The 17510-nt window shown below is 44.3% G+C and overlaps 1 protein-coding gene across 1 annotated transcript in view; it reads left to right on the forward strand.

The window, feature by feature from the left end:
- The first annotated feature begins 491 nt into the window (after positions 1-491).
- grm7 (glutamate metabotropic receptor 7) overlaps positions 492-17510 on the forward strand; it is a 222415-nt gene continuing 205396 nt past the window's right edge. The window contains exon 1 of the mRNA XM_070901851.1: positions 492-1004. Coding sequence (XP_070757952.1) covers positions 492-1004 — 513 coding nt within the window. The remainder of the gene's footprint in view (positions 1005-17510) is intronic.

Below are 17510 nucleotides of genomic sequence, written 5' to 3' on the forward strand. Positions count from 1 at the left end.
CTTGTTCACACCTCCAAAGGCGGAATCCCGGGATAGCCTGTAGGAGTTAACGGGGAGCCTCTGCCCTTCGTGAACACCGACTGATGGTGTGTTCTTTTTCTTCTTTGTTTCTTTCCCTCTGAAATCTCGGAATGGCTTCTCCAGCAACAAGCGACCGCGGCTGCGTGCGGCGGCGGCAGCAGCTCTGCGCACACTTCAGGGGGATAACGCGTTGGTGAACCGCTCGCTGAGGTTGGTTTGGATGTTTGTGTGCTTAAAGGCTGCACCTGCGGGATCACTGTAGTCCCATAACCTGCCACCCGCCTTCATGTTCCAGTAAACGGCTGGTTTTCTCTGCTGGATCGAGGACAAGAATGAACTCGGTTGCTGGATCCGTGAAACTATCCTAAAAAGTGCCTTGCGCCTTGTCGAGGTTCTACATTTTTCCAGTGGAGGTCTGTGGCGGAGCCGCTTTGACTGAACTGTTCGTGGGGAGGACCAGAGACCACATCATGGGCAGACACTCCAGTAATATCCCCCAAATCAAACCGGGTTTTACATTCCGGGTGCTGTGGATGGTTCAAGCTTTCCTGGACCTGGCCGGCTCCCAGGAGATTTACGCGCCGCACTCGATCCGGGTGGAGGGCGACGTGACGCTGGGGGGGCTCTTCCCCGTCCACGCCAGGGGGGTCCCGGGGATGCCGTGCGGGGACATCAAAAAGGAAAACGGCATCCACCGGCTGGAGGCGATGATGTACGCCCTGGACCAGATTAACGGCGACGATGAGCTGCTGCCCAACGTCACCCTGGGCGCCCGGATCCTGGACACCTGCTCCCGGGACACGTACGCGCTGGAGCAGTCGCTGACTTTCGTTCAAGCGCTCATCCAGAAGGACACGTCGGACGTGAGGTGCACCAACGGGGAGCCGCCGGTGTTTGTCAAGCCCGAGAAAGTTGTCGGGGTCATAGGAGCGTCGGCCAGCTCGGTGTCCATCATGGTGGCCAACATACTGCGCCTCTTTCAGGTAGGGGGTAGGGGCCGAGACCTTCTGTGTGCACTGAGCCGCACTCACTGCGCTCTGACTTATTTACCAGCATTATCATTAATGTCAGCCACATGCTTCTTATGTAACCCCCCCATTTCACATGCAGCGGGTTCAGTTGAGCCACTTTGAGCTGCACAGCACCGGATGCTGTAGGCCTGTTCCCTCCCAGTCTCCCCCACTTTGTTTCCAGACCCAGATCCAATTTGCAATAGATTCATCCACAACAGAGCCCCCTCCCTTTAGCATCGCCTGCAGTGTGAAACTGTGAGCTGGTTTGAAGGAAAACCCTGTTAGAGTCAGGTGTACTGGGGTTGGGGGGGGGGCTGTGATGAACTACAACACAGCAGTGACTGCAAATCACATGTTCCTGCTAAAAGGACTCCTTCAGTGGTTGTGTGTGTGTGTGTTCTTGCTTTGCTATCTTTGTGAGAACATTTATATTTGTGAGGCCCCTCCACAGGAAAGGGGGGCCACCATCAGTTCTCATCAGAGATCCGCAGCTGGGCGTTCATGTTGATATGAAGCTGGTAAATGTTTCTCTCAGCCTTGTGGTCTGGGTTGATGCTGTTGTATGAGGGGTAACAGCATTACTGTCAGTGACATCAACAAGAGGATCCTCCTGACTGACTAGAACCAGGAAACCAGTCTTCTGTCTGAATGTCGGCCCCCCCTTTGGTGTTTTTAGTGTCTAAAAAGTGTGTTGAGTGACATCACAGATGCCTCATAGAACGATGTAGCCGTTCTTTGGTGCCACTCGGCTGTTTCCTGAGATGTGGGTTGTGTTTTCAACAGTTTTAAGGTCTTGTTTTCTTTGTACTGTGTTTATAAAGTTTTATTTCATATGTATTGCCTGTTTACACCGGCCCCTTTTTCAGGTGCATCACTTACCTGCATATTTTGTCAGGTGTCTTAGTCTGTTGATGTTGGTTTTATGGGAACAGTGATTTTATGCTGCCCTCTTGGAGACTGAGAATGAAGGAAGGCAGGAAGATTACTGTTAGGCACTGGCTGATCCACTTCCTTAAGGGACTTGTTATTGGATCTGAACTCGGTTTAGATTAGATTTGACGACAGAAGATGGAGAGAAAAGTCAAAAAAACAAAACACACAGAAAGAGATGCATGACACCAGACATGGGGAGGGAGGCGTGGTGTGTCAGGGTGTGAAGAAGTCCTCTTTAAATAATTCTGTTCATTCTTTGAAATGTTGTATTCATCCTGACGCCCTGTTTATTTCAGACAAGCCGACAGTTCAGGACATTTGTGTCACACAGTCCACTGTAACTCACTTTAGACGGCTCTTTAAAACGGTGGTGTTCAACCAAATGACATCCAGACACCCCTCCCCTCAGTCTTTCAACTGCTTAATACTTTTTATTTATTTCCGCGCCACAGCTTAGTAACTTCTGTAAGCTTTTCAAAGCTTTGGCTTTCAGGCTGGGCTAACTTTCTCCGCTTGAAAGCTGATTTTGAAAAGAATTTAATGGCCAGGAAGCTTCAGAATTTAATGGTCACCAAGCTCAGGGTGTTTTTAATAACAGACTTTGAAAGGTTGTTTCTCACTGGGAGCTGAAAGTGTTTCTTCTATCCCACTTTTTTCTCAGCACACAGCGTGAAGATGCTGGCCTGTTTTTGTCAGCAGCGTTATGGCCGCCAATAAAAAACTGGGTAAACTGTGACCTCCAGTCATATGAAAATGAGTTTCTCTTCCAGAGGAGTATCCTGATATTTAACTCCACGAATAAAAAGCATGAATGAAAGAAAAGCCAGTGAGCTGGTTCAACACAACACTCGGTGGAATGAAATGGGGGGGGGGGGGGGTAATTATTTTCCCCAGTGATAGAAGAGTCATCTGTTCCACAGCTGTTTTCACTTCATTACACCCCTGATGTTCCTAAATGGCCTAGTTGGCACTGGAGTCACACCACAAAAACATTAAGGCTTCACCCTCTGGACTGCCCCCCCACCCCCTTGGTGGATCGTGGGTCAGGTCAGAACCAGAATCTTAACAGACCTTTACAGTGCATGTAGGGCAGTGGGGTGGCAGACATTAGACTGATGAATGAGAAATGGTCCACCCCCTCCTCATTTATGTCCCTCTCATTATTGAGGATGTGACGGTATCAAATTAATAAAAGGATAATAAATACTACTGAAATATAGACTCTGAATCCAGGAGCTCGTCGATCCGAACACGATGAACACCAGTTGGCAGGTTGCTCGTTGTAGACTTGTCTCTTACGTTTTACACATCTATTTAATTCTTTTAAGGAAAGTGGTCGATGAATTGTTATTTTCTCATTTGATTAGCTGATTTCTTTGTCATGCACTGTATGATGGTTAACCTTCCTCTGGGCTTCGTCTATTAAGGAACGATTAATCGATGCAGCCCCGACACCTCCACTCCCTTTGTTTCTCTCTCTCTGTTAGTCTTTCCTTTTCTTTCCCTCACTTTGCTTCATTAGGCCGTAACACTGGTCGACTCAGCACAGGTGCATGTCACAGGGTCATTAAACCCCCCCTTCACTGCACATTATGGCGTATACTCCCTTTGTTAGCCATAAATTTTAGCGAGCATGAGAGCAAAATGAAAATTGAACTTCTCCCCATCTCTTATAAAAACAAAACAATTTGGCTACAGGGTCAGTGCAGCCTTTTATGAGTGGCGGTGTTGTTGTTGTTGTTGATCGAGAGGGTGGGCATTGCTACTTGCCTTCCATATGTGCCAGATAATTAGACTGCTAGGTGGGTTTAGTCGCTTTCAACAGATAAATCATTGTTTTTTACCTCGGTGGCGGCGGTGGTAATGGGAGTTAATGGGCGGGATGTCGGCTACAGCCCATTAGGTACATACACTGTGCTATGACTCTACTGTATGTGACAATATTAATGTTGATAATGGGGTTTCAGTGCTGATTGCAGAAAAACACATGTAGGTTCAGGATTGCTTTTTCTGCTGTAGTTCACCAAGGACAAGGAATGTGACTTGGTTAGTTGCTTCCTGTACATTACAAGACAGTTACACGTCACATGATTAGAGCATTAAAGATGCCACGCAAACACTAAAAATGTTTGACAGTCGACTAAAAGTACAGTTTCAGAGGAAATGTTGGTATTTGTTAGAATATCAGTATCAGGAGGTTCACAGAATTGTGTAAGTGGGGGGATGTTTACTAAGCAAATTACCAACCATGATTAGTCAATTAATCAAACTATTTTGATTATCGAGTCGTCGTTTGAGTCATTGTTTTAAAATGTCGATGTGAACACTTGCTGCTTTTCTTTGTGATGCATGATGGTAAATGAAACGTCTTTGGGGTTTGGACTGTTGGTGGGACAGAGCTGAAGACAAAATAACTAAGCTGTGAATGGAGAAAAGAATTGGCAGATGGATCTGTAATGAAAATCCTTGTTAGCTGCAGCCAAGAGAAGACTCTCGTGGTCCCTCAAGAGGAAGAGTTCATGTCATCAGCTGGTCACACAAATTTCATCCGAGAAACGATATTTGACTGTTTAGCACTTCAGTAACAGCAACAAATCCTCAGTGAATCTGCCCCCTCGTGTATTGCTGAGAAAAGGTAGCTATGCATGGATGTCTTGATATACAGTATCTACAAACCAACATGTTCATGTATGTTAATAGTTGATAGATGAGATACAGACTCTCTCTCTGGAAGGAATCACCCAGTGACTCATGGTGTTCCCTCTCTGTGAGCAGGTTTCTTTAGGCTAAGCCTGACACTGACAGGAGTGTAACCAGCCTTTCCATCCAGAATTTGCGTCCTGGTATGTTGACTTGGCATCAGGAGTATTTAAATTACATGACGAGAAGATTCTCCATTCAAACCAAAACCAATCCTGTTTGCCGGCGTGGCTGCTCCTCCAGGCAGGATATCCACCCTGTCCGTGTGGAGTGGAAACACCTTCTACTCGGCTCCGACACACAGGTGATTATGCTGTTTAAAGTGCTAAATATCATTCTTTACATAATTGTGGTTCCTGCAGGCTGAATCCCTTTCCTCTCAGTGCTCCAGCCTCCTCCTGCAGGCCTGCACAGTATACAGGTCAGGTGCAGCAGACACGAACGGCACCTCTAGACCACAACAATAGTGTAGGTTTATTGCATGGCTCACTGTGTGAGATGGTCTAATAAAATCCTGGTGGCAATCTGTGTCAGACTACGATATCAATTTGAGGCTGTCAGAAGGATGTGTGGTGAATTGTGGCGCTGCGATGGAAACGGATATAAAGCAGAGAGACACGTCATCCTCTTGTCTTTGAAATGCAGAGTGTGGAGCCAGTTGTGGCGGGAAAAGAGGGCGAGGTGTTTTATTTCCAGTTACATTGTGTCTCAAATACTTCAGACTCTTTCTGTTTTAAACTAGACCACGATCCTCGCCTAACCTTAACACATAATAATCATAACCATGAAAAAGTTTAATAATGCTGTCGTCTCGATCGGTTATTTTTTCGATTTGTTGTGAATCAGTTGTATGTAAATGTAATTTCTAGGGGGCAGGGTTCCACAGTGAGATCTGGGACCACCATTTTGGATTGACAACCAAAGATTTCACCTGGTTTCTCTCACGATTGTCAGCTCAGACAGCTCAAAGTGTAAAGGGGCCTTAAATGACCCGTGTGGACGCCTCAGTGTGCGTCCTCTGGCTATCTGCGTTTGTCTGCTGTTTGATGGACTGGTGACGATTGTTTCCTTCCATGCTGGTCCAGGCTGCAGCTCCACATACAGGGATCAGCAGTTATGGATGATTGACGAGATGACAGGGTTTGATTGGATTTATCTGACACTCTGAAACGCCTTGATGTGGACATTCCTTCCAGACAAATCTGCTAACTCTATTTCACGCAGTACCTCACCACAGCGCTGACTGTGAGTAAAGGCTTTGCCACTTTCTGGGGCTGTATACTTTATTTTTGGATACCACACAAACTCATAACTCGTGGATACACTTTTTCTGACCTATATGCATTGCAGTGCCACAACAAGAGTGCTGATTCATTAAAACTACACTTGTGTTGGTTGTAGATGCCCCCACCTTGTTTCTATCTTTTAATACTTTCCAAACCCGCCCAGCCACACTTCGGAAACCCTGAACAGATAAAACAGATAAAACCAGACTCAGAAGCGAAGCAATCAGCCACATTTTGAGGTCATGATGAATTTCAAAACAATTTGGGCAGCTGTGATGGGCAAAAAAATAAAAACCAGTGTTTCAGGTAGCAGGGCTGCTTTCATCGCACAGGAAGCTCCTGTTTCCAGAGACGGTCTGAAAGGAGTTTTTGATCTTAGCTCACTTTGTTGACTGTTGCTGGGAGTGTTGCCCTCCAATATTACTGGAAAAAAACGATCATTAATGAATATGAATGGCTTACTTTCCAAAAGGGCCCAAAACTCCCCTCTATGAGGCAACGTTCTGCATTAAAAGTGGTAACCAATGTAATTATTCCACACATCACAATGTTTTGTTAATGAAGCAGCTGCAGGTCAGCGCAACAAATCATCCGGTATCATAGCCCAAGTTCTCCTTTATTAGAACTGGCAGTGAGGCTGTTTTTGATATTGGAGAAAGGAATAATAAGAGGAACAGGGTATCTGCAGGTCTTGGAGGGTGTTGAATTTCGTTTTCTAAAAAATGCCCTAGAAGGTTGCAAAGTCTTCATTCTTTGTCTTGCCTGCAGTAATGGTAGTTATAAAATGTGATTGCAGGCTGTCAGGAGACGTAATACACCTATAAACTGAAAGTGGGATTGTCGTGACAGTTGATTGTGCTGCAGGAGGAGTTTCAGTCGGCACCATCACACCTGCAGCGAACACAGTCTCTACTGCAGCTACAGCAGCAGGAAGCTCGCAGCTCTGAAGGGGTTTCAGCGAAAACTTCAGGCGGCTATAATGATGATTATACTGTGACTACGTATCAAATAACAACCTTTAATGTGAATGTGTGTCTCTGTTAGTGAATTATCAGCTTTATAGTGAGTTTCAGCTCCTTGTTTATCTGTCCGGCCCACAACTTTACTATTGTGGTTCCCTCTCAGCGCTCTCATGGCGTCATGTTCAGAGAAAAATCTGTAATTTATAAGCAACAAGGTGGCATGTCAATGTTGTGTTCACAACTTGTTTCTGCTGAAAACAAGTGGCCAAATATCAGTTCATTATTGTTATATACTGCTGGGAAGCACTGAAATGTGATCAGACGATAAATATTTCTTGGCCGTATCGCCCCCCCCCCGGTTTTCCATCATACCTTCATACCTGTATAATTGTTCTATGTGGTATTAAAAAGGTCTTACAAGTCTTACAACTTGAGAGACCCTGGAGGAAGCAGCAGGTTTTGGTCTCTTTTTCTCCCTCCTCTGCCCCCATTTCGAGCCGAAGCTGCAACCCTCACATTCTATTAATCCAACACCCAGGAGAGGCCAGTTCCACTCTCAGCTGCTTCTCTCCTTGTTTTGGGGGTGTCTTTGTGTTGCTTCTCAGCCTGTCACAGCTGTTTGGGAAGCCTCTTTCTCCTCGCTGTCTTTGCTAAGTATAAAAGAATAGCTGTGGTAGTCTTAGTCAGCCCTCTGAGACGCTCACAGCCACACAGGCCCATCTATTAGCGGCAGAAAAGCTCCTGTGGGTCTGGACACGTCTCAGACTCTGTTTCCTGCGTTAGTTGATGCAGTTTTAGATTAAAAAGCCTTGTTTCAGCTTGTTGATAGTGGTTTTACATCGACGCAGGTGTGGCCGCAGATCTATTTAGTTCAGTGGTTTTTCATCTGTGGGCTTAAATTGAGCAAATTAAGTGTCACCAAAGGACAGACTTCTTTAAACATTGATTTAAGCTCAATAAATGTTGCTGGCTGTGGATTTGGAGAATTAGTATCTTGTACTAAGACAACTTAAGAGTTTGTTCTTAATGGAGAAGAAGCATCTCTCCATAACTACCTTTTCTGAGGGGTGGGGGCGTGTTGCCCTGTGGTTCAGAGGTCTGAGCCGGAGAGCTGGTTGCAGGGCGACGGGTGATCTGCATGCAGCCGGGTCGTGAAGAGGAAGCATGCCATTGAGAGCGACGGTCAACAGAAGTGACCATATTAAACCTTGCTATTGCTCTATCCTCTATGCTGCTATAACAATGCAAATTTCAGTGTGGAGCTGACACCCCCGCGGGCTACGGTTAACACAGGTTACCGGTCTGGCCGGGCCACGTACTGTTAGCATGGAAAGTTATCACGTTCACAATTCATAATTCACGTTCACAAACTGTGATATTAATTATGAATTGGGATGCTAAGTTCATACGAGTACATCCTCTGGTGGATACCTGCACCAAAGTTAATGGCAATCCATCCACCAGCTGACTGACAGTCATACTGCTTGCATGGCTAAAAATCTAGTGAAGGTGGGGAAATTGAGCCATTGCAGCAGCAGTAATGAGATATACCAAAGCACAATCATTAAAAAAATACAGCACTTTAGGTTTAGACAATAAATGTTCACGGTGTAACCTGCACTGCTTTATATTGCACTCTATAATAACAGTCACCAAACACGAGGCCAGATCTGCTTGTATGCAGCCTGATCCTTACGTCTGTGTGAGCTTTTTATCCAAACAAGGGTGAATAGCGCTGACACAGACAGACTTCTCTGCCCGTTACAGATGAACCTGCGTGACTCTGCCGTAGTCTGGTACAGTCGTTTTTCTTTGAATACTCACCAACACGGTGCTTCTGAGACTACGGGTGGTCAACCAAAATCAAATGCACGCCTGCACCTGGGGGCATGGCTTTATGCAGCAGAAGGACCGTTTCCCACTGTAGGTTTGTGTTACTTAAGAAGGCGACAGTAGAAAAGGCTTCATGTTTCAGATGACCAACATTAAAAGAAATGATTCAGCACCTTCAGTTTTTGGGATCCCATTTGAATAGTCTTCCTGTATTTTTGATAAACGGCAGACAGTTTGTCTCGCAGTGTGAACACAGACGCTGTCCACTAAAAAGACAGGACGATGTAATAGTTTATCAAAATACAACTACTGTCACTTCAATTACACATATTTATGTATAGGACACAAAGGATAATAAATGTTTTAACTAATATTTAGCCATGTTAGCATGTCGGTCCACCACTTTGGTCCAAATTGAAACTGTTTATGGACTGTGATGAGATGTGGTTCAGACCTTCATGGTCCCCTCAGGATGGTGATCCTCTGACTCTTCATCTAGCGCCATCATCAGGTCGACATGTTCATGTGTCCAATACTTTGGTTTATGACTAAATACCTGCAGAACTGATGACTCTGTGTTTTCTGCTAACTAGCTAATGTTAGCATGCTAACACGCTAAACTGAGATGGTGAACATGGTAAACATTATTCCTGCTAAACATGAACATGTTAGCGTTGTTATTGTGAGCATGTTAGCATGCTGACTTTAGCATTTAGCTCAAAGCACAGCCTCACAGAGTCACTGGCATGGCTGTAGACTCTTAGTCTTGTTTTCTAATGCAGAACATTTAAAAAAAGCATTGATGTGATCTCTTCTGTTATTACCATTCTGATAATCAGTCTTTCATTTACTATGCCAAAGTCTGCTATGGTGCTCAGGTTAAAATTGCTTAATAATCAGGAGGCACATTGTTTTTATTAAAGCTGCAATACTTTTGTGTTATGATGGAGCATCTACTGTTGTGTTTGTGAGGTTTCTACAGCTCGCTGTTGTAGACGTGCCGTGAAAACGCCATCAACCTAGCAGCTAATGTGAACACTAAAATATTATTTACTGAAGTGATTAACTTAGAAGACACTGGTGTAACTTCACCCAATCAACGTCTCTCAGGCGCAGCTTGTGCAGTACAAATGGTCACACATTCATTTGAGCAATGATCACTGTGGGCCACTGGAGGTGATCTGTTGAGCCTCCTGCCAATTTACAGCAGTAAAAAGCCACTGTGGTATTCATGGTACATTATGCTTTCAAATGATTCTCAGTCAAAGATATATAGAGAGGTCACAAGTGCCCCACAAGTGCTGGGGGACCAGATGATGCTTGTTGCTATGGATACCACCCGATGCTGTAACCATTTTATCTGTGCCACTTAATTACAACTCAATATATGTCTGCTTGATGAAGTCGGATCTTTTCGGCATTTCTATACATAGTTTATAGTGAAAACAATGAGCATGTAGTAATACTATGTACTCTTGTTATAATATTATGTGATGGAAGAAGTACTCCGATTATTTGCTGAAGTAAAAGTGCCAATACAAAAACACAGCAGAAATACAAATAAAGTACATGTTGAGGTCCTGCACTCAAAGTAATGCTTAAATGAGAGTACACAGCTGTGATCAGCCTGGAGTATTAGTTGTAAAAGTATCATTAGCTTTAGTTCAGGGGGTGCCAACATAGGGGCCCCTCTGAAGGCTCACCAGATAAATCTGAGGGTTCTAATGTCAAATCAAAATCTGAGTGAAGATATATAAATTAGTTTGTCAAACAAATGTCGTGGCATAGCAGTGTAACGTAGCATAAAATGGAAAGTTGTTCTCATGTACAGTACTTGTAAATGTACTTACTTATTTGCACCCCCGAATAGAACATATGATTCCCCAGTATCACCAACATGCACCCAACAACCTGAACTAAGGGTCAGAAATTCTTCTCTCTCTTGAATATTTCTCTCTCACACACCTGTGTGTTGGCAGGCAACAGTATCTGTTGTGGTCTCTTATGTTGACAGCAGCAGTTCTTCTGCCAGCGAACTGCACATCAAGTGTCCTCTTAGTGTCAAGGATTTCAGGACTCATGGAGCAGGGCCAGTCAGGTCTCCCTCAGACTTCTGCGTAAAGAAGTTTTTTTTAGAGTGGAAGCAGGATTGATGTTTTGCCATCTCAGTCAGTCAGCAAGTCAGGGACGGTTCAGAGAGACTCTCATGCTGCTGCAGCCAGAGAAGTCCAGCCTGGCGCTGCATGCACTGCACGTCTGACCTGCTGCTCCACTGCTGGGAACCGGGTTTGGCTGGAAAACATTTATTTTGGACTTCAGCAGTGAAACATCTCACTGTCAGACATCTGGTTGGCCACCTGTCCTTTAGTTTTCACTAGTTGTGTCTTTGAATATGACCCTGCCCTGTTTCATGTCACCAATATGTCAACAGCAGTGTAGAATAGCAGTGACCTTACCTGCTGTAATACATCAGAATAGATCCTTAATGAACTCTTTTCCCATTTCCTTTTCCTCGAATCCCCAACACGTATGAACAACAACACTCTATCCTTTGGTTCTATTTTAACTTGCAGCAGTGCTTCCTCCTCCTCCCACTCTCAATCTGCCTGTGACTTCGCCTTAGCTGTCACTGTTGTCACCACTTCCAAACACTGCATACAGACTGCAGCCTGCATACAAATGTTACATGTTTACACTCTATGTCGTGCCTCCCTCCCCCACTAAAGGAATGAAGTCAAATAATTGAAAACAAGCAGTAAGAAGTGTGGCAAAGCGAATGTGTTTGGTGCCTAACAGGTGGTGAGATACTAACTTTCACATCTCTGATATGTTGAAGTAGAAACGATGGCAACTGAGCCCAGCATTACTGTAGGCAGACAAAGCAGCATGTAATTATTGTGAGTGCGTATTGATGTAGTTGTGCCTGGCATGATTGCAGTTGAGGAGAGAATAAACAGGTCTGTGTCTGGAATTAACCTGTATAAGCTGTTATTATAGTCTTTAATCCAGGGTTGTTTTGTAGTGCTTTTACAGAACATGATGTATCTATTCAGTCGCTTTCCTCCTGGAAGTAACTGTTATGAAACAAGACTCCAGCCATGCTAGCAGCTTGAATGTAGCTAAAGATCATTTGTAGCAGCTCAGCAGCAAAGCAGCAGACTATCAATATTAATAGTGCAATATGTTTTATCATCAATTAAGTGTCATGAGATGACTTTTGTTGTGATTTGGCGCAATATAAATAAACTTTAATTGAGTTGAATTAAATCATCTGAATATTTGAAAGCAAAGCTAAAGTAGAAAAGACATAATATAAACATGCTCTTTGCCTGCCACCAAACTGAATTCAGCCTGAAATGTGTGCTTTACTGTTTTTACCACTCCATGAAGAACCTTGAACATTTGCAGGTGCATGTGGTCTTAATTTAGAAAAATGTAAAATGCTACTGCATACATAACATCTTCTAAACACAAACCACAGCAGTGAGTGCCAGGGTCAGAACAAATACTCCTCTGACTGAAGAATAATCATGCATGATGAAGCAGGGTGGCATTATGCATAAGGTAGCCTCTCTTGTGTCAAGACCTCATGTCAGCAAGCGTCATCTGGTTCCAGGCTGACTGTGACCTCTGATCTCTACACTGAAAACCCTCAATGAATTGGTATCATGAAGTAAACACCAGCTGAGGCTGATGAACGTCATCAGTTCTGCAGGTATTTGGTCATAAACCAAACCTGATGGTGGCGCTGATGAAGAGTCAGAGGATCACCAGAGTTATTACAGTTCATCCTGAGGGGACCATGAAGATCTGAACCACATGTCATCACAGTCCATCCAGCAGCTGTTGAGATGTTTCAGTCTGGATCAAAGAGATGGACCAACAGACCAACATGGCCGTCCACAGAGCCATGCTGCTACCATGCCTAAAAAACACTCTGCTTTGGAAACATTTGTTACATCTATAGCTATAAAAGCTCGCCTGATAAGTTGTTACACTTCATTTCCATCTTCAGTCGGACATCGCCTCCACTCCAACAGATTTCCGTGGGGGAGGGGGATTAGATTTTCCCTAACCAATCACAAGAGACCAACGTAACTGCCTGAATCTTGACAACGGCGTTCATCCCGCCCGTGGTGCTGATTGGATCGATCACTTTTCAACTGAGAAGCCGCTGTTTCATGTCACGATGCCAGACCAGAAGCAGTCAACTGGGTGGAGGGGGCAGATTCAAAGGTCTGGACCCTGGCAATATAAAAGCAGCATAATGAACCCTGGATGAGAAGAATAACGGGGTGAAATTATGTCGTCATTGTATAATGAGAGAACAAAAAAAACCACATCGGCTTCAAACACGGACGTTACTCATAGAAATAATGAAATCATTAATTAGACCGTGTAGCCGGGGTTCTGTCCCAGACGATTATTCTGCATATCTATTGGGACTAAAAAAAACAATGGCTTCTGTGGCGCCCTTTTATGCTTTGTTCTTTGTCTTACATGCAGATTCAGCCTCTGTAGTGGCCCCACCATCCTCACTGGGTGCACACTGAATCACTGCTGCACTGCTGGAGAGGAAATGTTTGCAAAATTCAGAAAAAATTATTCACTCCTCAGCTGTCAGAAGGCAAAGAAAATCTACAGTCCTCTGGCTGATGGAGACTCAGAAGTTGTAGGACTCAGTAGTACCAGTTCTGCCTCTCTGAAGATGATGATGAAGGCTGTGTGCATGATATGGCTCTGAAAATGTGATCCTATGTTGATTAGTAGTCACAAAGAGACTACAATAGTGCACCTTTTGTACGGTTGTGGGAAGAGTTCACGGAGTTTCTTTGGGTTTATCAGTTCAGGAAGTCAACATACCATGAAGAAGTCAAAAGTAGAGCGCGTTGTACCTTGGGCAAAAGGGCTTCAGTGAATCAGTCAAGCAATCTGAGCAGCACTGACATTCCGAGATCTGAAATGTTGGCTGCTTTTATTCTTCCGTTTGAGAAGCCGAGCACTTTTTAGTTATGCTAGCAGCATGGCTACAGGGACGACAATGTCGGTCTGTCGGTCTGTCGGTCTGTTGGTCTGTCGGTTTGTTGGTCTGTTGGTCCACCGCGTCCAGACTGGAATATTTCGACATCTATGTGATGGATTTTCATGAAGCACATGTCTAAAGCACTTTGAGTTTACTTCATTTATGAAAGGTGTTATTTGAATAAAATTGCCATTACCATGAATCTGTGTACATGCATTCATGTTCCCCAGAGGATGAAACCTTCTGACTTTTCCTCCAGCGCCACCATCAGGCAGACAAGTGTTAGTGGTTCAGACTGAAACATCTCAACAGCTGCTGGATGGACTGTGATGGCATGTGGTTCAGATCTTCATGGTCCCCTCAGGATGAACTGTAATAACTCTGGTGATCCTCTGACTCTTCATCTAGCGCCATCATCAGGTCAATATGTTCATGTGACACCTGTGTTGTTGTTAGCATGCTAACACGCTAAACCAAGATGATAAACCTGGTAAACAGTGTACCTGCTAAACATCAGCATGTTGGTGTTGTCATTGTGAGCATGCTGACGTTAGCATTTAGCTAATACAGCCTCACAGAGTCGCTAGCATGGCCACGTTAACATGCTGCAATAATTAAATCATCATTTTCAAACTCTACTACTGCATTTCTCACTCTTTGACACACACACACACACACACACACACACTCTCTCTGAAAACACAACACCTGAATTCTCTGGTCTTGTTCTTCCTCTCAGGCTCTTTATCTCTCACAGAAACATCATCAGCCTTTGTCTGCTCTGTCCCTCTCTCCTCTCTTTTTTCAAACAAATAACAACACTTCACATAACCTCACTTTGGCTAGTCTCTCTTCTTCCGCTCATTAATGTCATAAACGGGGGCACTGGGACCACTTGTCAACCTCTCATTGCCTCCGTCTTCCTCGTTGGTGCCGTAACGAGGATCCCCCGCTGAGGGAAGCTGCCAGAAATGGTTACAGCCTTCTGATCACTCAGCTCAATTCTCCAGTATTAGCTGATGCCCCATAATGACAGTAATGAATGAGGCGTCTCTCGCTCCTCACTTTCTGTCTTAAACATATGCATACATACGCACACTCACACATTCCCACTCAGACTGCGATCAATAGCAAGCGCCGCGTCCCTGCAGACTAACTCCACTCTCGCTCTGACATTCATCAAGCTCAAGTCGAAACCATTAATTTGTTTCAGCATTCATTCAGAATGGGAGAAAATCTGTGGGCTGACTGATGCGTCCAGCAGTGTGAAGGCCACGTGTCACGGCAGGCTGACAGCAAGCTTTAGGGGAAGATTATTACTTACATCGTTATTTTCCTCTTTTTGTCAAAAGGTCACTTGTTCCAAAGGTTCTCTAATTCTCTATATAATTGAGATTTCCTGTCTCAGTATAAAGATATTGCCTGTGGCAGCGATAAGTGACTTATTCTCTTTTTATTGACACATTAGTTTCCATCTAAATTTAACGCACATTTTAACCAGCAAAAAGAACGTGAAGTTGTGTGGTTAATAATGTCTACATAAGGATGGCCTTCAAAGACCCCCTGTATTTCCCATTCGCCCCACACAACGCAGCACATTCCCACTTCTGCTGTAGGAAGTTAAGAGTCGGAGCACTTCCTTGTTGCTGAAGAGCACAAGGTCAACATGACATGATGGCTAGTCACATATTTTATAGACATTTGCAAACCAAAAGAGCGTTTCACAGACAGGGATTTATACTGAACTGAAGGGAATGAATTGTGTTAAATCTTCTGTGGATTCTGTCACTAATCTGCTGTGCAGCTCGTGGTGGAGAATGACATTAAAGGATAGAAGCACTGTTTCTGGTCAGTGGTCCTCCAGGTTTCCCCCCTTCCTTTACACTTCCTCAGTGGTGGAGGGGAACTCAATACGTCTACCCCATTACTGTACTTAAGTACACTTTTGAGGTACTTGTACTGAGAGTATTTCTACTCTGACCTCCCCTTAACCCGAGTGTCGCCAAGTGAGATAACTTTTGTTGTGATTTGGCACTATATAGTAGTAGTGTTAAACCACAATGTTTAAGTAAAGTACAAGTACTCCAGTACAGTACTTCAGTGAGTTGCTTCCCACCTCTAGCCACAGGGTACGTATCTGTTTGCCTTCCTGACAAACATTGTCATTAGATTAATGATGCCTGAACGCACTAATCCCATCTGATCACTTTCACATAATAATACGTCCAGATTACAGAAACAACAGATCTGGATATTAAATCATCACTCTGAAGCTCTCCACAGCAGCCACGTCAGGCTTTTGCCCCCCCTCACCCCAAACTTGCAAACGGTCAGGATTATCTTTTGGCAGAGTGTACACTGAGCAACATAATGCAATCGCACTACAGTCGCTACAAATGGTTGACTGCATAAAAACGTGGCACAAGACCTTCAACCATCACTCAAACCGGGCCCCCCGAGCGCAGGCAGTACGCCTCTAACCTGGAGGAAAATGGCTTGATTATAAACTCATTAAATCAGAATTTAATGAAGTAAGTGTAATCAATTAGTTTGACATTGATTTTCTTTCCATTCGAGCACAGTCTCAGTGAGGCCCCACCTGGGCTCTGAACTCCCCTGCATGTTGATTGTCAGACAACAGTGTGACTCTCTAATCAACAGGCCGAAACGGCGCTGTGCTTTAATGTGCCGAGTGAATGGAAGAGAACAATGCGTTCCTAATTGGACATCGAGGAGTCGGACCATGCAATAAATTTCCCTGACAAATTCGAGGTTCATCTGCTGCTGTTTAACACCAGCGATGTGATGCGGTGCCTGTGCATGAATGTGTGTTTTCGTCCGTGCGTGTTCTTGTACGTCGGACTGCGAGTTTCCACATGTGCGCACACAAACACACAAAGGCACTTAGGGAAATGAGGAGGGAAGAGAAGCAGCGAAGCAAGAGAATGTGACTGTATAAACATGAAACAAGTGAGAGGGAGCGAGAAAGAGGGAACTGGGACTCGATTCATGCACACAGACGCAACACTCTCTCTCTTCGGTAGTGCCGTGTGTGCTGCGACTGTGACGGTAGAACAGACGAGCCACTCACGCTCATGTGACGTAGAGACAGCTCGACTTGTTCCTAAAGAAGTCCAAAAACAATCCTCACACCTGTAGCTTCGGGACCTTTCGCACCCGACCAGTTTGGTTTGGTTAGAATGAACTCTGGTGCGTTAGTGGCGTATATATTTATGCAAATCATTTGGTAACCATGGTAACCCGTATCCGCATCATCACGCAAGTGCAAAGAGATTTTCCCTGATGCATCAGGAAGTATCCGGTCAGTGCAGTGTGCTGTGCTCGTGTCCTACTCTGTGTACACAGTTTCCTCATTAGAACGTGAGTGATGTAGTGATCCGACATTAATCCTGCCTCCGTCTGCTTGTCGTTATTTATACACGTGGTTGAGATGCAATCTAATAATACTAATAATGCTCTTAATCAGTTTTGTCTTGGCAAAGTCTTTGTGACCCCAGACAGGATCAATAACCTCATCAGGATCTTTGTTTTTTACTTTCAATGCTTCATTAGTAAGTTATTTTCACACATGCAGCTCATCATATATTACATCGTTTTGTAATCTGCATAGAAAATCAACACAATAAAGTAGTAGTTAATAATAATGATGACGATGATAATAATACATTAAATTCATTATTTAATCATTATAGAAATCCTGTGGTTGCCCAGGATGGAG

The sequence above is a fragment of the Enoplosus armatus genome, chromosome 3 (assembly GCF_043641665.1).
Source record: "Enoplosus armatus isolate fEnoArm2 chromosome 3, fEnoArm2.hap1, whole genome shotgun sequence".
NCBI lineage: Eukaryota > Metazoa > Chordata > Actinopteri > Centrarchiformes > Enoplosidae > Enoplosus > Enoplosus armatus.